The 27,518-nt window shown below is 40.9% G+C and overlaps 1 protein-coding gene across 1 annotated transcript in view; it reads right to left on the bottom strand.

Annotated features, from left to right (window-relative positions):
* Positions 1-27,518, bottom strand: part of LOC142671138 (oocyte zinc finger protein XlCOF8.4-like) — a 75,882-nt gene that overhangs the window by 6,141 nt on the left and 42,223 nt on the right. Inside the window, exons 2-7 of the mRNA XM_075847155.1 lie at positions 18,938-19,101; positions 18,304-18,471; positions 18,096-18,219; positions 17,487-17,582; positions 16,256-16,353; positions 4,107-4,218 (exon numbers count right to left, since the gene is read on the bottom strand). Of these exons, the coding sequence (XP_075703270.1) occupies positions 4,107-4,218; positions 16,256-16,353; positions 17,487-17,582; positions 18,096-18,219; positions 18,304-18,471; positions 18,938-19,015 (676 nt within the window). The 5' untranslated portion in view covers positions 19,016-19,101. The remainder of the gene's footprint in view (positions 1-4,106; positions 4,219-16,255; positions 16,354-17,486; positions 17,583-18,095; positions 18,220-18,303; positions 18,472-18,937; positions 19,102-27,518) is intronic.

Raw genomic sequence — 27,518 nt, 5'->3', positions numbered from 1 at the left:
TGGCACTGGGAAGAGTCCATCTACTCTAAATACTCCGTTTCCTTTTTTAGGACCACCCAATTTGGGATGGAATCAGGTGAGTTGAGGGACTTGAAGTCAGGGGACCTGATGACTAAAAATGACGGAATGCAGATATATAATTTATCTTCTTTCCAACTGAACCCATATCAGATGGCGCTTCTACAGAAAGGCCTTTCATACCCTCCCACCCCTGGCTATGACGAATTCACTTGGACCAAAGATCTAAATTTATTTGCACGGAAGTTAGCTCTACTTAAACATTTTAAAGTTAACCCTTCTCCGAACACTCCAAATACTCCCAATGAATTGAGGACTCTTACTGACCTCGAAGCACTTCTTAATGAAAATGAATTTGGAGCTACTATGGCCACGGGTCCTTTCTCGTCTTTGCGACCAAAGTCACACATGACACCACCGTTCTCCCAATATGGCCACATCGACATATTTGTCAAGATGGTCAGTGCAGATCTACGAGGGTTAAAATACGCTAAATCCAAAGTCTTTGGTAACCTCAGTCATATGGAGCAGGTTGCATTGGATGAACTCTCTAAGAATGAATCCATCATTGTTAAGCCATCTGACAAGGGGGGTAACACTGTCGTTATGGATAGGGATGATTACACATCTATGGTCCACAGACTTTTAGATCATGTGTCCACTTATACCATTCTTGCAAAAAATCCTACCGAACAGTTCACTAGTGAATTACATTCCTTCGTTTCGGAGGCGAAATCACAGTTTCTCATCACACAGGATGAGTTTAAAAGAATGTTTAATCCTAATCCAACCCTTTCAACATTCTACGCCTTGCCTAAGGTTCATAAAACATCTCGTCCAATACCAGGCAGACCTATGGTTTCGGGGAACGATAACCTCACGCAAGGGATTAGTTATAAGTAGATAAGATGCTCTCATCCTTTGTCACAGCCTTGCCCCCTATCTTAGAGATACTAAGGACACTGTCACCAGGATCCAGGGGATTTCTGTTACAGCCACCACCTTAATAGCCAGCATTGATGTTGAATCTCTATACACTAACATTAGACACGATCTTGGTTTAACTGCTGTTCAATATTTTTTGAGCACGAAGGGCACTCAGTTCCAAGCACACAATGAATTCATTATTTGACTACTTAAAATTCTTTTATCCCACAATAATTTTATGTTCGATGGTGAATTTTACCATCAAATAAAAGGCAGTGCCACGGGCACAGTTTGTGCACCCACATATGCTAATCTTTTTTTACGGTGGTGGGAAGATAGTTTGGTTTTCACGGATGATTTATGTTTTTTTACCTGTCACATTTTATTCTGGGGTCGATACATTGATGATATTCTTATTTTTTGGGATGGGGACAAATCACTTTTCTTGGACTTTATGGAGATTCTCAACATCAATGACATAGGCATGAAATTCACTTACGAAATACACGAGAAAGAAATTAATTTCCTGGATCTCAAAATCTCGCTGGACCCTGGTGGCAGTGTGCACACCGACATCTATCAGAAGACTACTGCTACCAACAATTTCCTACATTGGGAAAGTTTCCACCCTCCGGCCCTGAAAAAGGGTATTCCCATAGGACAGTATCTCAGAGCGAAAAGAAACTGCTCCGATGAGAAGTCCTTCCAATCTGAATGTGACAAACTTTATGACAAATTTTGCGCACGTGGGTACCCTAAAAAGTCCCTACATAGAGCTTATGCCAGAGCTAGAGCCATCACTAGAGGTGAGTTACTTTATGGAAGAGGGAAGATAAATGCTCCATTATCACCCCAAATTAGATGCATAGGCAATTTTGATATATGCTCTCCTCAGATTTTCTAAATACTGCAAAAACATTGGCCTATTCTTCAAGCTGAGACAACCTAAACAAAACCTCACACCAAAAAATGGTGTATGCTGGGGTCCCTTATTGCAAGTAGACAACCTAGAAGCGAACCATGAAGGGACATAGCCCTTAAAGAAATAGTATACTGAATGATATACAAAAGTACAAAAAATCTTTATTAAATATAATCACCAATAACATATAATGGAATAAAAGATGGGATACATCATACACGGAGATATATACAGCAGGGTCAGATGGCATAGACCATAGACAAACAGAGTCAACCATACAAGGATGACCAAACCACGCTCAGATAGTTCATATGACAGAATTATAAACCCATGGGTATAAGGTAATAAGGCCCACACGTAGTATAGAGCTACCAGCTGATTATGACAATATGCAGAGATAGACAATAAGGTCTATCATTGCCTACAAAATATATAGCAATACATGAAAAGTGAAGCTAGAAGCATCCAAAGACAACATATAGGCTCAAATGGCCAGAAAGATATAACTCTGACGAAGCCGGTCTACAGGGCGAAACGCGCGTCGAGGCGTTCATTCATCCATCCACTTTTTTGATCTCCTGCACTCCTTATCATGTCCCAGGGTATGTGCTAGCTTTTTCAGCCTCTACATGATTGTACTATTGCGTCCAGCTATTGTCAGTTATATCTTTCTGGCCGTTTTAGCCTATATGTTGTCTAACACAGGGCTGTGTTGGGTGAATAAATTCACATTTTTTGCTGAGTGCTGCTTCTAGTCTCTTTTCTTGGATATATGTATGAGGAGTACGTCACTCCTTAATTTTTGAAGCTAGCACCAACCGTTTCTTGGCTATCTACACAGTGCCGCTCCTATACCCTGTTCTATAGTGTATATATATATATATATATATATATATATATATATATATAGGTGTAACCTGTAATGATAATGAGATGGTACATTATGAATGGTGGATTCTGTATTATCTATATATACACGTTACCTGTCAGTGTAATCCTGCCTGTGATGATAATGAGAGGTGTGATGAGAAGTGATCTATACAGAACAGGAAGGGTCAGTCCATTATGAATGGTGGATTCTGTATTATCTATATATAGATGTTACCTGTCAGTGTAATCCTGCCTGTGATGATAATGAGATGAGTGCTGAGAAATGATCTCTACAGAACAGGAAGGATCAGTCCATTATGAATGGTGGATTCTGTATTATCTATATATAGATGTTACCTGTCAGTGTAATCCTGCCTGTGATGATAATGAGATGAGTGCTGAGAAATGATCTCTACAGAACAGGAAGGGTCAGTCTATTATGAATGGTGGATTCTTTGTTATCTACATATATAGATGTTACCTGTCGGTGTAATCCTGCCTGTGATGATAATGAGATGACTGCTGAGAACTGTAAGGAGCAGTCTACTATGAGACTCATTGGCCAGAGGGCAAACTGCAAGATTAGATAAAGACAAAAAAATAATATAAAAAAAACCCACCAAAAAATCATAAAAAATATGTTTAACAGAAACTTGATTTAAACAATAGATCATTTTCTGATGACACATTCTCTGTAAGTGGTTGAACTGAGCTTTCCTAGATCTCGGCCTAGAGTGCCGCTGTTAATCGCAGCCGCTGCCCCCCAAAATCTGATGCTAAGCCTAGTGCATGACCGGATTCAGAGAACACCTTGTAGAGAACTTCTATGTGCAGTCACAGCTCCCTCAGGTCCTGCACTATGTATAATACAGTGTCTGACGTGTTACTGTAATGTAGAACTAAGGAGGAACCCCACCTTAAAGAGAACAGAAAGGAGAAGACCTTTTCTCTCCTCAGTAGATGTTGACTCGCTCATTGCTGTGACGCTATCTAATCATAGTGGACAGCCTCACAGCGATGCAAAAGACCTGCAGGAAATTTCACAAAATCAGCAGGTTTTCTGCATCGCTGTGAAGCGGTCCGCTCTGATTGGACAGCGTCACAACAAAAAGTGAGGCAACGCCTACTGAGGAGAGATGGTGTCTCCTCTTTGTACCTTTAATTACAACACGCATATGTTAGGTGCAAAACGGAGTAAGGGCTGTAGTGGAACAACATGGAGGGGGGCAAAAAAGAAAAAGACAGCGTTGGAATCTGGAGGACGCCAAGTATAAGGGAAGGAATGTGGTTAAAAAAACAACAACAAATAACACAGCAGGTCCTGCTTAATAAACCACGGAGTTCACTTTCTAAATTCATTATTACTGACCTCTGGTAACACCTCCTGGAATTTCCTCCTCCGGTTCACTCTTACACGGTTGATCGACCCTCACTCGCTCTTCTTCTTCATCCTCTGTTTTAATATTGGTCAGATCTTCCCCCTGATTTCACATATGTAACAATTCAGTACAATACAGCAGAGAGTGCGAAGAATCTAACAGATCAACATAAGAAACCACCAAACTCTATGACCACATCTATGGCCGTTAGGGATGCACGATGCCTCGAAACTTCCATACTGTTTAGATACCATTATTTCATGTATTTCGATACTTAGCTCTGCGGCCGCACAGCTCAGTATAGTAACACATGAATGTATGAGAGCGGGGCTGCGGCTGTGTGATAGTCATTGCTCCGCTCCTGAGTCATGACGAGTGCGCGGGGTCAGGATGATGCGTTGCGGCCAGCGCTGCACTAATGATTGCCGGCACTGAAGACAGAACATGGCGGGCGCGCTGCAAAACACCCCCATGTTCTGTCTTCAGTGCCTGCACCGCCGCTTATTATAGTGCAGCGCCGGCCGCATCACCTCATGCTGACCGCGCTCTCACTTATGTCAGGAGCGGGGCAATGGTTGTATTACACAGCCACAGCCCCCCTCTATAACGGCGGAGATCAGAGAAACCTCTCATCTCCGCCGCTATTCCCCTGAATGCTGCGATCACAGCGGACTGCAGCATTCAGGAGAAAGGGAGATGCCCCTTGGATCGCATCGCAGGAATCCCTGTGACGCGATTGAGGGATATACCATATATGGGCAGACAGCCCAGGGTCCATTGAAGGACCCCAGGGCTGTCCTACCATATTTCCTGTTGTTAGGGCATATTGAGGTATGTCCTAACAGCTGCCTGTGTACTATCAGTGCACAGGCTAATATACTGGTATGTAGATATATGCCTGTGTACTATCAGTATATAGATATCTGCCTGTGTACTATCAGTATATAGATATATGCCTGTGTACTATCAGTATATAGATATATGCCTGTGTACTATCAGTGTATAGATATATGCCTGTGTATTATCAGTGTATAGATATATGCCTGTGTACTATCAGTATATAGATATATGCCTGTGTGCTATCAGTATATAGATATATGCCTGTGTACTATCAGTATATAGATATATGCCTGTGTACTATCAGTATATAGATATATGCCTGTCTGCTATCAGTATATAGATATAGGCCTGTGTGCTATCAGTATATAGATATATGCCTGTGTACTATCAGTATATAGATATATGCCTGTGTGCTATCAGTATATAGATATATGCCTGTGTGCTATCAGTATATAGATATATGCCTGTGTGCTATCAGTATATAGATATATGCCTGTGTGCTATCAGTATATAGATATATGCCTGTGTGCTATCAGTATATAGATATATGCCTGTGTGCTATCAGTATATAGATATATGCCTGTGTACTATCTGTATATAGATATATGCCTGTGTGCTATCAGTATATAGATATATGCCTGTGTGCTATCAGTATATAGATATATGCCTGTGTACTATCAGTATATAGATATATGCCTGTGTACTATTAGTATATAGATATATGGCTGTGTACTATCAGTATATAGATATATGGCTGTGTACTATCAGTATATAGATATATGGCTGTGTACTATCAGTATATAGATATATGCCTGTGTACTATCAGTATATAGATATATGCCTGTGTACTATCAGTATATAGATATATGCATGTGTACTATCAGTGTATAGATATATGCCTGTGTACTATCAGTATATAGATATATGCCTCTGTACTATCAGTATATAGATATATGCCTGTGTACTATCAGTGTATAGATATATGCCTGTGTATTATCAGTATATAGATATATGCCAGTGTACTATCAGTATATAGATATATGCCTGTGTACTATCAGTATATAGATATATGCCTGTGTATTATCAGTATATAGATATATGCCAGTGTACTATCAGTATATAGATATATGCCTGTGTACTATCAGTATATAGATATATGCCTGTGTATTATCAGTGTATAGATATATGCCTGTGTACTATCAGTATATAGATATATGCCTGTGTACTATCAGTATATAGATATATGCCAGTGTACTATCAGTATATAGATATATACCTGTGTACTATCAGTATATAGATATATGCCTGTGTACTATCAGTATATAGATATATGCCTGTGTACTATCAGTATATAGATATATACCTGTGTACTATCAGTATATAGATATATGCCTGTGTGCTATCAGTATATAGATATATGGCTGTGTACTATCAGTATATAGATATATGGCTGTGTATTATCAGTATATAGATATATGCCTGTGTACTATCAGTGTATAGATATATGCCTGTGTGCTATCAGTATATAGATGTATGCCTGTGTACTATCAGTATATAGATATATGGCTGTGTACTATCAGTATATAGATATATGCCTGTGTACTATCAGTATATAGATATATGCCTGTGTACTATCAGTATATAGATATATACCTGTGTACTATCAGTATATAGATATATGCCTGTGTGCTATCAGTATATAGATATATGGCTGTGTACTATCAGTATATAGATATATGGCTGTGTATTATCAGTATATAGATATATGCCTGTGTACTATCAGTGTATAGATATATGCCTGTGTGCTATCAGTATATAGATGTATGCCGGTGTACTATCAGTATATAGATATATGGCTGTGTACTATCAGTATATAGATATATGCCTGTGTACTATCAGTATATAGATATATGCCTGTGTGCTATCAGTATATAGATATATGCCTGTGTACTATCAGTGTATAGATATATGCCTGTGTACTATCAGTATATAGATATATGCCTGTGTACTATCAGTATATAGATATATGCCTGTGTACTATCAGTATATAGATATATGCCTGTGTACTATCAGTATATAGATATATGCCTGTGTACTATCAGTATATAGATATATGCCTGTGTACTATCAGTATATAGATATATGCCTGTGTACTATCAGTATATAGATATATGCATGTGTACTATCAGTATATAGATATATGCCTGTGTACTATCAGTATATAGATGTATGCCTGTGTACTATCAGTGTATAGATATATGCCTGTGTACTATCAGTATATAGATATATGCCTGTGTGCTATCAGTATATAGATATATGCCTGTGTGCTATCAGTATATAGATATATGCCTGTGTACTATCAGTGTATAGATATATGCCTGTGTACTATCAGTATATAGATATATGCCTGTGTACTATCAGTATATAGATATATGCCTGTGTACTATCAGTATATAGATATATGCCTGTGTACTATCAGTATATAGATATATGCCTGTGTACTATCAGTATATAGATATATGCCTGTGTACTATCAGTATATAGATATACGCCTGTGTACTATCAGTATATAGATATACGCCTGTGTACTATCAGTATATAGATATACGCCTGTGTACTATCAGTATATAGATATATGCCTGTGTACTATTAGTATATAGATATATGCCTGTGTACTATCAGTATATAGATATATGCCTGTGTACTATCAGTGTATAGATATATGCCTGTGTACTATCAGTATATAGATATATGCCTGTGTACTATCAGTATATAGATATATGCATGTGTGCTATCAGTATATAGATATATGGCTGTGTACTAATATATGCCTGTGTACTATCAGTATATAGATATATGCCTGTGTACTATCAGTGTATAGATATATGCCTGTGTGCTATCAGTGTATAGATATATGCCTGTGTACTATCAGTATATAGATATATGCCTGTGTACTATCAGTATATAGATATATGCCAGTGTACTATCAGTATATAGATATATGCCTGTGTACTATCAGTATATAGATATATGCCTGTGTATTATCAGTGTATAGATATATGCCTGTGTACTATCAGTATATAGATATATGCCTGTGTACTATCAGTATATAGATATATGCCTGTGTACTATCAGTATATAGATATATGCCTGTGTACTATCAGTATATAGATATATGCCTGTGTACTATCAGTATATAGATATATGCCTGTGTACTATCAGTATATAGATATATGCCTGTGTACTATCAGTATATAGATATATGCCTGTGTGCTATCAGTATATAGATGTATGCCTGTGTACTATCAGTATATAGATATATGGCTGTGTACTATCAGTATATAGATATATGCCTGTGTACTATCAGTATATAGATATATGCCTGTGTACTATCAGTGTATAGATATATGCCTGTGTGCTATCAGTATATAGATATATGCCTGTGTGCTATCAGTATATAGATATATGCCTGTGTGCTATCAGTATATAGATATATGCCTGTGTACTATCAGTATATAGATATATGCCTGTGTACTATCAGTGTATAGATATACGCCTGTGTACTATCAGTATATAGATATATGCCTGTGTACTATCTGTATATAGATATATGCCTGTGTGCTATCAGTATATAGATATATGCCTGTGTACTATCAGTATATAGATATATGGCTGTGTGCTATCAGTATATAGATATATGCCTGTGTACTATCAGTATATAGATATATGGCTGTGTACTATCAGTATATAGATATATGCCTGTGTACTATCAGTATATAGATATATGCCTGTGTACTATCAGTATATAGATATATGCATGTGTACTATCAGTGTATAGATATATGCCTGTGTACTATCAGTGTATAGATATATGCCTGTGTATTATCAGTATATAGATATATGGCAGTGTACTATCAGTATATAGATATATGCCTGTGTACTATCAGTATATAGATATATGCCTGTGTACTATCAGTATATAGATATATGCCTGTGTACTATCAGTATATAGATATATGGCTGTGTGCTATCAGTGTATAGATATATGCCTGTGTGCTATCAGTATATAGATATATGCCTGTGTGCTATCAGTATATAGATATATGCCTGTGTACTATCAGTATATAGATATACGCCTGTGTGCTATCAGTGTATAGATATACGCCTGTGTGCTATCAGTGTATAGATATATGCCTGTGTACTATCAGTATATAGATATATGCCTGTGTACTATCAGTATATAGATATATGCCTGTGTACTATCAGTATATAGATATACGCCTGTGTGCTATCAGTGTATAGATATATGCCTGTGTACTATCAGTATATAGATATATGCCTGTGTGCTATCAGTGTATAGATATATGCCTGTGTACTATCAGTGTATAGATATATGCCTGTGTACTATCAGTATATAGATATATATCTGTGTACTATCAGTGTATAGATATATGCCTGTGTGCTATCAGTATATAGATATATGCCTGTGTACTATCTGTATATAGATATATGCCTGTGTGCTATCAGTATATAGATATATGCCTGTGTACTATCAGTATATAGATATATGGCAGTGTACTATCAGTATATAGATATATGCCTGTGTACTATCAGTATATAGATATATGGCTGTGTACTATCAGTATATAGATATATGCCTGTGTACTATCAGTATATAGATATATGCCTGTGTACTATCAGTATATAGATATATGCATGTGTACTATCAGTGTATAGATATATGCCTGTGTACTATCAGTGTATAGATATATGCCTGTGTATTATCAGTATATAGATATATGCCAGTGTACTATCAGTATATAGATATATGCCTGTGTACTATCAGTATATAGATATATGCCTGTGTACTATCAGTATATAGATATATGCCTGTGTATTATCAGTATATAGATATATGCCAGTGTACTATCAGTATATAGATATATGCCTGTGTACTATCAGTATATAGATATATGCCTGTGTATTATCAGTATATAGATATATGCCTGTGTATTATCAGTGTATAGATATATGCCTGTGTACTATCAGTATATAGATATATGCCTGTGTACTATCAGTATATAGATATATGCCAGTGTACTATCAGTATATAGATATATGCCTGTGTACTATCAGTATATAGATATATGCCTGTGTACTATCAGTATATAGATATATGCCTGTGTACTATCAGTATATAGATATATGCCTGTGTGCTATCAGTATATAGATGTATGCCTGTGTACTATCAGTATATAGATGTATGCCTGTGTACTATCAGTATATAGATATATGCCTGTGTGCTATCAGTATATAGATATATGCCTGTGTGCTATCAGTATATAGATATAGGCCTGTGTACTATCAGTATATAGATATATGCCTGTGTACTATCAGTATATAGATATATGCCAGTGTACTATCAGTATATAGATATATGCCTGTGTACTATCAGTATATAGATATATGCCTGTGTATTATCAGTGTATAGATATATGCCTGTGTACTATCAGTATATAGATATATGCCTGTGTACTATCAGTATATAGATATATGCCTGTGTACTATCAGTATATAGATATATGCCTGTGTGCTATCAGTATATAGATGTATGCCTGTGTACTATCAGTATATAGATATATGGCTGTGTACTATCAGTATATAGATATATGCCTGTGTACTATCAGTGTATAGATATATGCCTGTGTGCTATCAGTATATAGATATATGCCTGTGTACTATCAGTATATAGATATATGCATGTGTACTATCAGTGTATAGATATATGCCTGTGTACTATCAGTGTATAGATATATGCCTGTGTACTATCAGTATATAGATATATGCCTGTGTGCTATCAGTATATAGATATATGCCTGTGTGCTATCTGTATATAGATATATGCCTGTGTACTATCAGTATATAGATATATGCCTGTGTACTATCAGTATATAGATATATGCCTGTGTACTATCAGTATATAGATATATGGCTGTGTGCTATCAGTGTATAGATATATGCCTGTGTACTATCAGTATATAGATATATGCCTGTGTACTATCAGTATATAGATATATGGCTGTGTACTATCAGTATATAAATATATGGCTGTGTGCTATCAGTGTATAGATATATGCCTGTGTACTATCAGTATATAGATATACGCCTGTGTACTATCAGTATATAGATATACGCCTGTGTACTATCAGTATATAGATATACGCCTGTGTACTATCAGTATATAGATATACGCCTGTGTACTATCAGTGTATAGATATATGCCTGTGTACTATCAGTGTATAGATATATGCCTGTGTACTATCAGTATATAGATATATGCCTGTGTACTATCAGTATATAGATATATGCCTGTGTACTATCAGTATATAGATATATGCCTGTGTACTATCAGTATATAGATATATGCCTGTGTACTATCAGTATATAGATATATGCCTGTGTACTATCAGTATATAGATATATGCCTGTGTACTATCAGTGTATAGATATATGCCTGTGTACTATCAGTATATAGATATATGGCTGTGTACTATCAGTATATAGATATATGCCTGTGTACTATCAGTGTATAGATATATGCCTGTGTACTATCAGTGTATAGATATATGCCTGTGTGCTATCAGTATATAGATATATGCCTGTGTACTATCAGTATATAGATATATGGCTGTGTACTATCAGTATATAGATATATGCCTGTGTACTATCAGTGTATAGATATATGCCTGTGTACTATCAGTGTATAGATATATGCCTGTGTACTATCAGTATATAGATGTATGCCTGTGTACTATTAGTATATAGATATATGCCTGTGTACTATCAGTATATAGATATATGCCTGTGTACTATCAGTATATAGATATATGCCTGTGTGCTATCAGTATATAGATATATGCCTGTGTACTATCAGTATATAGATATATGCCTGTGTGCTATCAGTGTATAGATATATGCCTGTGTACTATCAGTATATAGATATATGCCTGTGTACTATCAGTATATAGATATATGCCTGTGTACTATCAGTATATAGATATATGCCTGTGTGCTATCAGTATATAGATGTATGCCTGTGTACTATCAGTATATAGATATATGCCTGTGTACTATCAGTATATAGATATATGGCTGTGTACTATCAGTATATAGATATATGCCTGTGTACTATCAGTGTATAGATATATGCCTGTGTGCTATCAGTATATAGATATATGCCTGTGTACTATCAGTGTATAGATATATGCCTGTGTGCTATCAGTGTATAGATATATGCCTGTGTACTATCAGTATATAGATATATGCCTGTGTACTATCAGTATATAAATATATGCCTGTGTACTATCAGTATATAGATATATGCCTGTGTACTATCAGTATATAGATATATGCCTGTGTACTATCAGTATATAGATATATGCCTGTGTGCTATCAGTATATAGATATATGCCTGTGTACTATCAGTATATAGATATATGCCTCTGTACTATCAGTATATAGATATATGCCTGTGTACTATCAGTATATACATGTATGCCTGTGTACTATCAGTATATAGATATATGGCTGTGTACTATCAGTGTATAGATATATGCCTGTGTACTATCAGTATATAGATATATGCCTGTGTACTATCAGTATATAGATATATGCCTGTGTGCTATCAGTATATAGATATATGCCTGTGTGCTATCAGTATATAGATATATGCCTGTGTGCTATCAGTGTATAGATATATGCCTGTGTGCTATCAGTATATAGATATATGCCTGTGTACTATCAGTATATAGATATATGCCTGTGTACTATCAGTATATAGATATATGCCTGTGTGCTATCAGTATATAGATATATGCCTGTGTACTATCAGTATATAGATATATGCCTGTGTGCTATCAGTGTATAGATATATGCCTGTGTGCTATCAGTATATAGATATATGCCTGTGTACTATCAGTATATAGATATATGGCTGTGTACTATCAGTGTATAGATATATGCCTGTGTACTATCAGTATATAGATATATGCCTGTGTACTATCAGTATATAGATATATGCCTGTGTGCTATCAGTATATAGATATATGCCTGTGTGCTATCAGTATATAGATATATGCCTGTGTGCTATCAGTGTATAGATATATGCCTGTGTGCTATCAGTATATAGATATATGCCTGTGTACTATCAGTATATAGATATATGCCTGTGTACTATCAGTATATAGATATATGCCTGTGTGCTATCAGTATATAGATATATGCCTGTGTACTATCAGTATATAGATATATGCCTGTGTGCTATCAGTGTATAGATATATGCCTGTGTGCTATCAGTATATAGATATATGCCTGTGTACTATCAGTATATAGATATATGCCTGTGTGCTATCAGTATATAGATATATGCCTGTGTACTATCAGTGTATAGATATATGCCTGTGTACTATCAGTATGTAGATATATTGCTGTGTACTATCAGTATATAGATATATGCCTGTGTGCTATCAGTATATAGATGTATGCCTGTGTACTATCAGTATATAGATATATGCCTGTGTACTATCAGTATATAGATATATGCCTGTGTATTATCAGTGTATAGATATATGCCTGTGTACTATCAGTATATAGATATATGCCTGTGTACTATCAGTATATAGATATATGCCTGTGTACTATCAGTATATAGATATATGCCTGTGTACTATCAGTGTATAGATATATGCCTGTGTACTATCAGTATATAGATATATGCCTGTGTACTATCAGTATATAGATATATGCCTGTGTACTATCAGTATATAGATATATGCCTGTGTACTATCAGTATATAGATATATGCCTGTGTGCTATCAGTGTATAGATATATGCCTGTGTGCTATCAGTGTATAGATATATGCCTGTGTACTATCAGTATATAGATATATGCCTGTGTACTATCAGTATATAGATATATGCCTGTGTGCTATCAGTATATAGATATATGCCTGTGTGCTATCAGTGTATAGATATATGCCTGTGTGCTATCAGTATATAGATATATGCCTGTGTACTATCAGTATATAGATATATGCCTGTGTACTATCAGTATATAGATATATGCCTGTGTGCTATCAGTATATAGATATATGCCTGTGTACTATCAGTATATAGATATATGCATGTGTGCTATCAGTGTATAGATATATGCCTGTGTACTATCAGTATATAGATATATGCCTCTGTACTATCAGTATATAGATATATGGCTGTGTACTATCAGTATATAGATATATGCCTGTGTACTATCAGTGTATAGATATATGCCTGTGTACTATCAGTGTATAGATATATGCCTGTGTGCTATCAGTGTATAGATATATGCCTGTGTACTATCAGTGTATAGATATATGCCTGTGTACTATCAGTATATAGATATATGCCTGTGTACTATCAGTATATAGATATATGCCTGTGTACTATCAGTGTATAGATATATGCCTGTGTACTATCAGTATATAGATATATGCCTGTGTACTATCAGTATATAGATATATGCCTGTGTACTATCAGTATATAGATATATGCCTGTGTACTATCAGTATATAGATATATGCCTGTGTGCTATCAGTGTATAGATATATGACTGTGTACTATCAGTATATAGATATATGCCTGTGTACTATCAGTATATAGATATATGCCTGTGTGCTATCAGTATATAGATGTATGCCTGTGTACTATCAGTATATAGATATATGCCTGTGTGCTATCAGTATATAGATATATGCCTGTGTACTATCAGTATATAGATGTATGCCTGTGTGCTATCAGTATATAGATGTATGCCTGTGTACTATCAGTGTATAGATATATGCCTGTGTACTATCAGTATATAGATATATGCCTGTGTACTATCAGTATACAGATATATGCCTGTGTGCTATCAGTATATAGATATATGCCTGTGTACTATCAGTGTATAGATATATGCCTGTGTGCTATCAGTATATAGATATATGCCTGTGTACTATCAGTATATAGATATATGCCTGTGTGCTATCAGTATATAGATATATGCCTGTGTACTATCAGTGTATAGATATATGCCTGTGTACTATCAGTATATAGATATACGCCTGTGTACTATCAGTATATAGATATACGCCTGTGTACTATCAGTATATAGATGTATGCCTGTGTACTATCAGTGTATAGATATATGCCTGTGTACTATCAGTATATAGATATATGCCTGTGTACTATCAGTATACAGATATATGCCTGTGTGCTATCAGTATATAGATATATGCCTGTGTACTATTAGTATATAGATATACGCCTGTGTACTATCAGTATATAGATATATGCCGGTGTGCTATCAGTATATAGATATACGCCTGTGTACTATCAGTATATAGATATACGCCTGTGTACTATCAGTATATAGATGTATGCCTGTGTACTATCAGTGTATAGATATATGCCTGTGTACTATCAGTATATAGATATATGCCTGTGTACTATCAGTGTATAGATATATGCCTGTGTGCTATCAGTATATAGATATATGCCTGTGTATTATCAGTGTATAGATATATGCATGTGTACTATCAGTGTATAGATATATGCCTGTGTACTATCAGTATATAGATATGTGCCTGTGTACTATCAGTATATAGATATATGCCTGTGTACTGTCAGTATATAGATATATGCCTGTGTACTATCAGTATATAGATATATGCCTGTGTACTATCAGTATATAGATATATGCCTGTGTGCTATCAGTATATAGATATATGCCTGTGTACTATTAGTATATAGATATATGCCTGTGTACTATCAGTATATAGATATATGCCTGTGTACTATCAGTATATAGATATATGCCTGTGTACTATCAGTATATATTTCTGTCACTTATTATTGTGAGGCACGAGGCGTGATGATGAATTTAACCTCCATGTACCTCAGTAATAGTAATTAACCCCATCATGTACCTCACACATTAACCCATTATGACTGAGAAACATGATGGGGTTAATTACTATTAATGAGGTACATGGAGGTTACATTCATCATCACGCCTCGCGTCTCACATCAGAAAACGGAAGAACTTTTTTATTATTTTTTATTACTGTTGGTAAAGTATCGTTTTGATATCGAAATCGCAATACTACACGAAGTATCGGTATCGGAGTCCAAATTCTGGTATCGTGACATCCCTAATGACCGCAGGACCGAAAAGCTCCGCACCCCCCTATATAGACCTGGTATACGGCTCAGCTTCATCTACCTGATGATTCTCTGGGACATTGGGATTTTCCTCTGGACAGTCCTGGGAATACAGAGGACTGGGACATCTCTCTGGTGGATTTCTCCTACTGGATCCATCTGTAGGAAACACACAGGGACTGAATACATGACTACTGTATATCTGTCTATAGATCACACACTTCTCTCTACACTTCTATGTGTACTGATCAGAGCCGGAATTACAATGTTGAGGTCCTCACTACCGGTGTCGATGTTCCTGCACCTTGTAAGCCGCCGGCCTAAAGTAGACTGTGCCCTACCAGAGCGAACGGCGGGGCGTAACTGGCTCCCTGCTCCACCATAGTATTTACCTGTATCTGCCCTCTGTGGACGCGGATACACATGAACGTGGCGGGACACAGGACGCCTCTATTTAGTTACCTGCAACCAAAAATGGTCTGGGTGTCACTTGCTTATTAGCCTCTTAAAGGCTGTGTACACCTCTGTAGGCAATATTTTCTATACATATTAATTAACCCCTTCACGACATGGCTATATACTTTCCAACTCCTGATGCCCTGGGCAGGTGTCACATAAATAAATATTGGCAGAATGGAACAGGGTTGTACTTTCCTGTCCGCCGGCTCTCTCCACAAGTGCCGGCACATCTCCCCCTTAGTTTAATCAAACTTATGCCAAACCCCTGCAGATAGCACCTCATCCCCTGTAGATAGCGCCACTGAAGCTCCCTCTAGGAGCGGAATCATTTGCCAGAGCGTTGCCGTCAACTTGGCTGGAAATTGTGCTTCTAGAGGGAGCCCCTGACGTCTCTGTCCATATATGGACAGTGATGTCAGGGACTCCTCTGGGAGTGGAATCCATGGCCTATTTTTGACCTGTTTAAGAGAACCATTTCTCAAATCTGACGTGTCACTTTAAGGGTATGTGCACACGGGGCTGATAAGATGCAGATTTTCTGCAAAGTATTTAATTGCGAGAAAATCTGCAGCGTATTACAGTAGTAGCAATGAGGGTGAGATTTTAACAAATCTCATCTACACGTCGCGCCAAAAATGAGTTTTGGACGTTCCGCCGTGTTTACGCCATGTGGAGACGTATCAGAAGTGGGAATAAGATTTTACTTATCCAAGACATTGTGAGATTGTTTTTTCGGAACACGTTGTACTTTATATTCGTGGTAAATTTAGCTTCATACATTCTGTGTTACAGTTACTAAGGATGAAAAAAGACACAAGTCCATCAAGACCAACCTATAATCCGACCGTGTTGATCCAGAGGAAGACAAAACCCCCATGAGGTGGATGACAATTGTCTCATTAGAGGAAAACTCCTCCCCGACTCCAAATCTGGAAATCAGAATAAATCCCTGGATCAGCGTCCCATCTCCAGAATCTAGTGCCCATAACTTGTAATATTAAAGAGAACCTCCGATTATACTGACATTATATAGGAAACTATTATACTGCCGGAGTGTGCCGATAATCGTCTTTCTACATGACTTGTATTACCAGGTTTACTTCTGACTACAGCACGACTGCCCATAGTCCACCCTGCCGGCTGCCCATAACTCTGCATTAGGAGACAGCGCGTACTGCCCGTCTTCATGGCTCCTGTATCCAGAACGCCCGCCAGCGCTGTACAATGTAATGTGACCTGTAATGCAGAGTTATGAGCAGCCGGCAGCACGAAACGTAGGGCTCTAATGTGATGTAAAAGGAGCCGAAATTGTGGAGCTCCTACATTACATGTCATTGTACACACGTGTATATGTGCTGCACATGACGGTATTAAGGCCTCAACATGACCGCCAGTCCAGCCTGTGCCCACAGTAATGGCAATATATATCTGTCTCTTCTCACCTTGTGATGTGCGGGGCCGGTAGTCCTCCATCATGACCTCCTCGTACAGATCCTTGTGTCCTTCTAGATACTCCCACTCCTTCATGGAGAGATAGACAGTGACATCCTGACACCTTATAGGAACCTGACACACACAATGATACAGTCATTACCCAGACACCTCCAGTGCTGTTACTGGAGAATTTCCCAGCATTCCCAGCAGTGTCACCTCTCCAGTCAGCAGCTCCGTCATCTTGTAGATCAGTTCTAAGATCTTCTTCTCATGTATCCGGGAGTGAGGGGGAGGCTCTGTGATGGGACTACTGCTCCATCCTCCTGACTCATGGATGATGGGACTCGTACAGTCACCCGATGTCTTCTTCACTATTGTGTACTCCTGTGTATGGAGAGAGACACTTAGAGAACTGAACACAGTATTCCCCCCTCAGTAGAAAGAGGGAGATTGTGACCCCGCTGTATAGACCTCTAGTGACCCCACATCTGTAATACTGGAGACCTCACCTACAAAAAGACATTGAGAAAATAGAACGAGGCCAAAACTAAAAAGGAAATAATATTGGGGGGACTAGATGGACCATGTGCTCTCCTCCTGCCGTCATCTCCTATGTTTCTATATAGAGGTCATCCTGATCCTCCTGGTTCCTGGTCATTCTCATTGCACTACAACATTACTATTGCTGCATTGGTGACATGACACATAACTGACCATATTGGTGGCTGATCTTCAGCTTCTTGACGTCACTTGGAAGGTCTGGACGTTGTTATACAGGACACTGGATTATTCCTATTATGTATTGTCCCTTCCCTATGTGGGACTTGTTCTATAATGTAGAAAAGTTTACCTCTCCGCTCAACAGGTAGATGATCTCCAAGGTGAAGTCTAATATTCTTCTGCTCATCTCATTCCTGTGCTTGTCCATCCTTGGTGGGTCATTCAGGAGAAGGAACGTTGTGGAGGAGAAGATGAGAAAACTGGAGGAACTGGAGGATCTAGTACTGCAGACGTCTTTATGAAGAAAGGAGAAGATGGAAATCATACAGGGGACAACATCATGTGTGACATACAGAACCTCACTTATTCATCATTGAGAGAAACATCTTCTCAGAGCCGTCACCACATGGAATAAAGGGGTATTCCCAACACGGACAACTCTCCCCAGGATATGGCAGAAATGTCTGATAGATGCGGCTCCACCTCTGGATGGCCTTGTTAGGCGGTTCCTGTAACTCCTATAGAAGTGAATGGAGAGACACAATCTGCTCAGGTCCTCCTGCTATATAATTTGCTGCCAACAGATCAGACTGGTGGTCAATGTGACAGATGCCCTTTATGAATGAATACACCCCTAATATAAGTTTTTACAGATATTAGAAGTTACCTCAGAGATCCTGGATCTTCAGAGACATCTAAAATTCTTAATTATTATAGTATTCCCCTTTTCCTTGTAGATTATTTTACCGGATAGTAACTTTATTCACATCTGAAAGACAGATACTAACCATGGTTAATGGGAACCGGCGGTCACGTGTGAATGTGCAGAAGGTCCCGCCAGTCCTGCGAGCATGTGCGGAAGGTCCCGCCAGTCCTGCGAGCATGTGCGGAAGGTCCCGCCAGACCAGTGGGCAGGAGCGGAAGGTCCCGCCAGACCAGTGGGCAGGCGCGGAAGGTCCCGCCAGACCAGTGGGCAGGCGCGGAAGGTCCCGCCAGACCAGTGCGCAGGCGCGGAAGGTCCCGCCAGACCAGTGCGCAGGCGCGGAAGGTCCCGCCAGACCAGTGTGCATGCGCAGTACGTCCCACCAATACAGTGTGTATGTCCTGGTAGTTTAGTGTGAGGAAGCAGCATGTATTGTGCTGGGTGTGCAGGATCTCTGCATCATCTTATCACTTAGCAGTCACATCTTACACACAGACTTCTGTAAAGCGTGACCTGTCCTCCATCGTCTACATTACTTGGTGCTTTTCCTTTTAAACCTGTTCCCCCACTTCTTCATTATTCTGTGCTCCTTCTAGACCTGTCCTCTGCTTCTACATTACTCTGTGCTCCTCCTTCTAGACCTGTCCTCTGTTTCTACATTACTCTGTGCTCCTCCTTCTAGACCTGTCCTCTGCTTCTACATTACTCTGTGCTCCTCCTTCTAGACCTGTCCTCTGCTTCTACATTACTCTGTGCTCCTCCTTCTAGACCTGTCCTCTGCTTCTACATTACTCTGTGCTCCTCCTTCTAGACCTGTCCTCTGCTTCTACATTACTCTGTGCTCCTCCTTCTAGACCTGTCCTCTGCTTCTACATTACTCTGTGCCTCTCCTTCTAGACCTGTCCTCTGCTTCTACATTACTCTGTGCTCCTCCTTCTTCTAGACCTGTCCTCTGCTTCTACATTGCTCTGTGCTCCTCCTTCTAGACCTGTCCTCTGCTTCTACATTACTCTGTGCTTCTCCTTCTAGACCTGTCCTCTGCTTCTACATTGCTCTGTGCTCCTCCTTCTAGACCTGTCCTCTGCTTCTACATTACTCTGTGCTCCTCCTTCTTCTAGACCTGTCCTCTGCTTCTACATTACTCTGTGCTCCTCCTTCTAGACCTGTCCTCTGCTTCTACATTACTCTGTGCTCCTCCTTCTAGACCTGTCCACCACCTTCGGCACAGTCGATCACACCCTCCTGATACAAATTCTCTAGTCCCTTGACATCACAGACTTGGCCCTCTCCTGGATCTCCTCATACCTTACCAACTAAAGATTTACTATCGCTCCCTCATGGGTCTCAGTGTTCTGGATCCCTTACTTTTCTCCATCTAAATCTTTGGTCAAATTTACCTCTGGTCAGGGGCGTAGCTAGAGGCTCATGGGCCCCGATGCAAAAATTCTTACTGGCCCCCCCCCCCCCCACGCAAACTTCTCATGGCCGACGGTCCGCTTTCAGCTGCATCGCTGGGTCTCCTAAGTGACCCAACAATGCAGCACTAGCAGCCGGGGCGTCACTAAGGCTGGGTTCACACACACTATTTACGGACGTAATTCGGGCGTTTTAGCATTGAATTACGTCCGAAAATGCGGCTCAAAAGCGTCGGCAAACATCTGCCCACTCATTTGAATGGGTCTTACGATGTTCTGTGCCGACGGTCATTTTTTTTTTACGCGCCGCTGTCAAAAGGCGGCGCGTAAAAAAGTACCTGTCACTTCTTCAGACGTAAATGGAGCCGTTTTCCATGGACTCCATGGAAAACCAGCTTCAATTACTTCCGTAATGGACGCAGCAAAAGACGCCTGCACATGCCATTACGGCTGAAATTACGGTGCTGTTTTCTCCTGAAAACAGCACAGTAATTTCAGCCGTAACGGACGCTGCTGTGTGAACATACCCTCAGGGCTTAAAATGTCCGGGAAATAGCCCCAATACATATGTGTCCGCCCCAAAAAAAAGTGTGTATATGAGACAGCATAGCATATCTATAGCACTACGACCCTATAAACTATGGATAGGATTAGATACAGTGGCTGAGCAGACAGTATCACACATGATAGGATTAGATACAGTGGCTCAGAAGGCAGTATCACACATGATAGGATTAGATACACAGCTCAGCAGACAGTATCACACATGATAGGATTAGATACAGTGGCACAGCAGACAGTATCACACATGATAGGATTAGATACAGTGGCTCAGCAGACAGTACCACACATGATAGGATTAGATACAGTGGCTCAGCAGACAGTATCACACATGATAGGATTAGATACAGTGGCTCAGCAGACAGTACCACACATGATAGGATTAGATACAGTGGCTCAGCAGACAGTATCACACATGATAGGATTAGATACAGTGGCTCAGCAGACAGTATCACACATGATCGGATTAGATATAGGGCCCAGCAGACAGTATCATACATGATTGGATTAGATACACAGCTCAGCAGACTGTATCACACATGATAGGATTAGATACAGGGCCCAGCTCGCTGACATTGCGGCTCCAGCGCTGGACCCAGGATAGGTAAGAATAATAATTTTGTTTCTTTATGTGTTACTGATTATTTTTGTGTGTTTGTGTTTTTTTTTACAGGTTCGGTTGTTGGACTTCGGATACGAGGACTTCAATGACGGCGTTTCTTTTATTCTCAATAAAATGGTTAATGAGGGTTGTGTTTTTTAATTTCAATAAAATATTTTTTTCTATGTGCTTGTATCTTTTTAAACTTTATTATCACCCGCTTAGTAATGGCCGCTGGCTGATTGACAATCTCCATTACTAAGGCGAGGCTTAATGTTAGCCGGTGCAGAGGCTACACTAACCTCCATTATTACCCCGGTACCCACCGCCACCAGGGGTACTGGGAAGAGCCGGGTACAAACCAGTACCCGACCATCTGTAGTGACGGGCAGGCACCGGGGTGGCCGCAGGCTGGTAGTATTAGGCTGGGGAAGGCCAAAAACAGTGGCCCTTCCCACCCTTGTAATGCTGCCTGCTGCTGCTGTGTTGTATCTGGCTGGTTATGAAAATTGGGGGGGACCCGACATCGTTCTTTCCAATAATTTTTTTTTATTTTTTTTTTTAAATTACGTGGGGTCCCCCCCATTTTCATAACCAGCCAGATACAATAAAGCAGCAGCAGGCAGCATTACCAGGATGGGAAGGGCCACTGTTTTTGGCCTTTCCCCTCCTGATAATACCAGCCTGCGGCCACCCCAGTGGCCGACCATCACTACAGATGGTCAGGTACTGGATCGTACCCGGCTCTTCCCAGCACCCCTGGTGGCGGTGGGTACCGGGGTAATAAAGGGGGTTAGTGTTAGCCTCTGCAGCAGCTAACACTAAGTCCCGCCTTAGCAATGGACGCTGTCAATCAGCCGGCGGCCATTACTAAGGCGGTAGTAATATAGTTTAAAAAAAAAACACAAAGACATAGAAAAAATATTTTATTGAAATAAAAAAAAAAACACACACAACCCTCATTAACCATTTTATTAATAAAAAAAAAGCTGTCATCGAAGTAGTCCTGGAATCCGCCGTAGTCCAACGACCGAACCTGTAAGAAAACACACAAAAAATGATTAGTAACACATGTGTTAGGGTATGTGCACACACACTAATTACGTCCGTAATTGACGGACGTATTTCGGCCGCAAGTACCGGACCGAACACAGTGCAGGGAGCCGGGCTCCTAGCGTCGTACTTATGTACGACGCTAGGAGTCCCTGCCTCGCTGCCGGACAACTGTCCCGTACTGAAAACATGTTTACAGTATGGGACAGTTGTCCTGCAGCGAGCCAGGGACTCCTAGCGTCGTACATAACTATAATGCTAGGAGCCCGGCTCACTGCACTGTGTTCGGTACTTGCGGCCGAAATACGTCCGTCAATTACGGACGTAATTAGTGTCTGTGCACATACCCTAAGGCTTAGATACAGGGCCCATGTGTGATACTGTCTGTGGGACCCTGTATCTAAGCCTACCACAAGGTAGGCTTAGTTACAGGGTCCAGCAGACAGTAATCTTATACAGTATAAGATTACTGTGTGCTGGGGCCCTGTATCTAAACCTACAGTGTGGTAGGCTTAGATACAGGGCCCAGCAGACAGGATCACGCATGGGCCATGTATCTAAGCCTACCATGTGATTGGCTTAGATACAGGGCCCAGCAGACAGGATCACATAATCTGTGATCCTGTCTCATGGGCCCCCTAAGCCTGCTACATCGTAGGCTTAGGGGTTGTGCAGTCCCTAAACATTGATGGCCTATCCACAGGATAGGCCATCAATAGCTGATGTGTCTCCCGGGTCCCGCCAATCATCTGTTTTGAAGGGGCCGCAGCACTCGTACGAGAGCTGCTTCCCCTTCATTTCACTACTCGCCCACACTGTGAATCGCCGACACCGTTTCACAGTGTGACCGGAATGAAGTGACAGGAATGAAGGGGAGCAGCTCTCGTACGAGTGCTGCGGCCCCTTCAAAACAGCTGATTGGCGGGTCCCGGGAGTCAGACCCCGCCAGTCAGGGCTAACCTTACCTTCCTCTTCGGCCGCGGCGGGAGTTCTGTAGTCTCGATGCTGTGCGCGGCGGCATAGCGCTGTGACATCATGCGCTGCGCACAGCGCTTGACGTCAGGACCTCCGCTGCGATCCGGAACCAGGAAGGTAAGTAAAGTATGTTACTATAGTAACAGGGGCCCGCGGCCCGAGTTACTATAGTAACTTTTTATTGATGTGGTGCGGGGGGCCGTGGGCCCCCCTGGCTTCGGGGCCCGGTCGCAATTGCGACCGCTGCGACCCCTATAGCTACGCCAGTGCCTCTGGTCTTGATGTTACCTCCCTGTTATCTAGAATGTCTAACAGTTATCTCCTCTTTCACCTCCCACTTCCTTAAGATTAACATGGAGAAAACGGAATCATCTTTTCCCCATTTCACTCAACCCCCTTACCAGAACTATCAAATCACAGTTAATGGCTCCACACATTTCCCGGTCTCACAGGTCCGCTGCATTGGGATAACCCTTAATTTCAAATAGCACAGCCAAGCGCTTACCACTTCTTGCTGTCTCCACCTCAAAAACCTCTTGAAGTCAGTCTTTCCTCGAACAGACAAACATGCCAGTATATATGCCCTCATCATCTACTGTCTAGACTACTCCAACATCCTTCTCTGTGGCTTCCCATCTAACACTATTGCACCCCTCCTACCCATTCTCAACTCAGCTGCAAGGGTAAATCTACCTCTCCCCTCATTCCACCTCTGCGGTCACTGGCCACCCATTGCCTACTAAATTAAGTTATACATATTAAAAATGACATGCAAGGATGTCAACAAACCATCCCCTCCATACATCTCTGCCCTAATCTCCTGATAACTTCCCACACATAATCTCCGGTCCTCACAAGACCTTCTTTGTTCTCATTTTATCTGTTCCTCACATCATCATCTAGATTTCTCCCGTGCTTCCCCCACATTCTGACCTCTTTAGCCCAACTCATCAGATCTCTCCCACTATCCAAACCTTCACTAGTAACCTGAACACCCCCTCTTCAGAAAAGCTTACACCCTAAAATAACCGGCAGCCACTACTCCACCGGATGACCAGCTTCTACCCTCACCTACTGTCTCCTCTTGTAGTGTCTATGCGGGCAGGGTCTCTCCTATTGTAGAGTGCAGTCTATGTGGGCAAGGTCTCTCCTTCTCTTGTAGAGTGTAGTCTATGTGGGCAGGTTCTCTCCTTCTCTTGTAGAGTGCAGTCTACGCGGGCAGGGTCTCTCCTCTTGTATAGTGCAGTCTATGTGGGAAGGTTCTCTCCTTCTCTTGTAGAGTGCAGTCTATGTGGGCAGGGTCTCTCCTCTTGTAGAGTGCAGTCTACACGGGCAGGATCTCTCCTTCTCTTGTAGAGTGCAGTCTACACGGGCAGGATCTCTCCTTCTCTTGTAGAGTGCAGTCTATGTGGGCAGGGTCTCTCCTTCTCTTGTAGAGTGTAGTCTATGTGGGCAGGATCTCTCCTTCTCTTGTAGAGTGCAGTCTACACGGGCAGGATCTCTCCTTCTCTTGTAGAGTGCAGTCTATGTGGGCAGGGTCTCTCCTTCTCTTGTAGAGTGTAGTCTATGTGGGCAGGATCTCTCCTTCTCTTGTAGAGTGCAGTCTACACGGGCAGGGTCTCTCCTTCTCTTGTAGAGTGCAGTCTACACGGGCAGGGTCTTTCCTTCTCTTGTAGAATGTAGTCTACACGGGCAGGGTCTCTCCTTCTCTTGTAGAGTGTAGTCTATGTGGGCAGGATCTCTCCTTCTCTTGTAGAGTGCAGTCTACACGGGCAGGGTCTCTCCTTCTCTTGTAGAGTATAGTCTATGAGGGCAGGGTCTCTCCTTCTCTTGTAGAGTGTAGTCTATGTGGGCAGGATCTCTCCTTCTCTTGTAGAGTGCAGTCTATGTGGGCAGGGTCTCTCCTTCTCTTGTAGAGTGCAGTCTACGCGGGCAGGGTCTCTCCTCTTGTAAAGTGCAGTCTATGTGGGCAGGGTCTCTCCTTCTCTTGTAGAGTGCAGTCTACGCGGGCAAGGTCTCTCTCCTATTGTAAAGTACAGTCTACGCGGGTAGGGTCTCTCCTTCTCTTGTAGCGTGCAGTCTATGTGGCCAGGGTCTCTCCTTCTCTTGTAGAGTGCAGTCTACGCGGGCAGGGTCTCTCCTTCTCTTGTAGAGTGCAGTCTACGCGGGCAGGGTCTCTCCTTCTCTTGTAGAGTGCAGTATACGCGGGTAGGGTCTCTCCTTCTCTTGTAGAGTGCAGTCTATGTGGGCAGGGTCTCTCCTTCTCTTGTAGAGTGCAGGCTACGCGGGCAGGGTCTCTCCTTCTCTTGTAGAGTGCAGTCTACACGGGCAGGGTCTCTCCTTCTCTTGTAGAGTGCAGTCTATGTGGGCAGGGTCTCTCCTTCTCTTGTAGAGTGCAGGCTACGCGGGCAGGGTCTCTCCTTCTCTTGTAGAGTGCAGTCTACACGGGCAGGGTCTCTCCTTCTCTTGTAGAGTGCAGTCTACGAGAGCAGGGTCTCTCTCCCTCTGGACCAGTCTGTCATTCATTAATGTTTGTCTCTTCTTATGTACTTAACCCCTTGGACACGCAGCCAATTCAAATTTTTCCTCCCTCCTTCCAAAAGCCAGAACTTTTGTTGTTTTTCCGTTGGCATAGCCGTATGAGAACATGCCTTGTGCTGGACGTGAAGTAATTTTAAAAGGGGTTTTCCACGATCAGACAACGGATGACCTCCACTGGATAGGTCATCAGTATATGATGGTGGGGGTCCGACACCCGGACAACGAACAGATCAGCTGCTCCGGCTGCCGGATGTTTTGAACGGTGTTTTGAGGCAGCTGGAGCAGATGATCGGTGCGGAGTCCGGGTGTCGGACCCCCACAGATCATATACTGATGACCTATCTGGTGAAGGTCATCAGTTGTCCGATCGTGGAAAACCCCTTTATTGTCCCCTATAATGTGCTGGGAAAGAGGAAACAATTGTGGGCTGGAATAGAGGAAAACGCAGTGAATCCTATTGATTTTTAGGTTTAGTTTTTGCGGCGTTCACCATGCGGTGAAAATGACTTGTTACCTTTATTCTCCGGGTCAATACGATTACGACGACACCAAATTTTGAGATTTTTCTTCGACAAGGAAAGAAAAATTTGTTCAAAAAAGAAAACCGTTTTGCGTCGCTATTTTGTGAGACAGAACGTTTTATATTTCCGGTGATTGCGCGGTGTGAGGAGTTTTATATTTCTGATGATTGCGCCGTGTGAGGAGTTTTATATTTCCAGTGATTGCGCGGTGTGAGGGGTTTTATATTTCCGGTGATTGCGCGGTGTTAGGGGTTTTATATTTCCGGTGATTGCGCGGTGTGAGGGGTTTTATATTTCCGGTGATTGTGCAGTGTGAGGGGGTTTATATTTCCTGTGATTGC

Source organism: Rhinoderma darwinii (genome assembly GCF_050947455.1).
Source record: "Rhinoderma darwinii isolate aRhiDar2 chromosome 1 unlocalized genomic scaffold, aRhiDar2.hap1 SUPER_1_unloc_27, whole genome shotgun sequence".
Lineage (NCBI taxonomy): Eukaryota > Metazoa > Chordata > Amphibia > Anura > Rhinodermatidae > Rhinoderma > Rhinoderma darwinii.
Note: the sequence above shows the minus strand (reverse complement) of the source record. Positions and strands in the feature narration are given on the sequence as shown.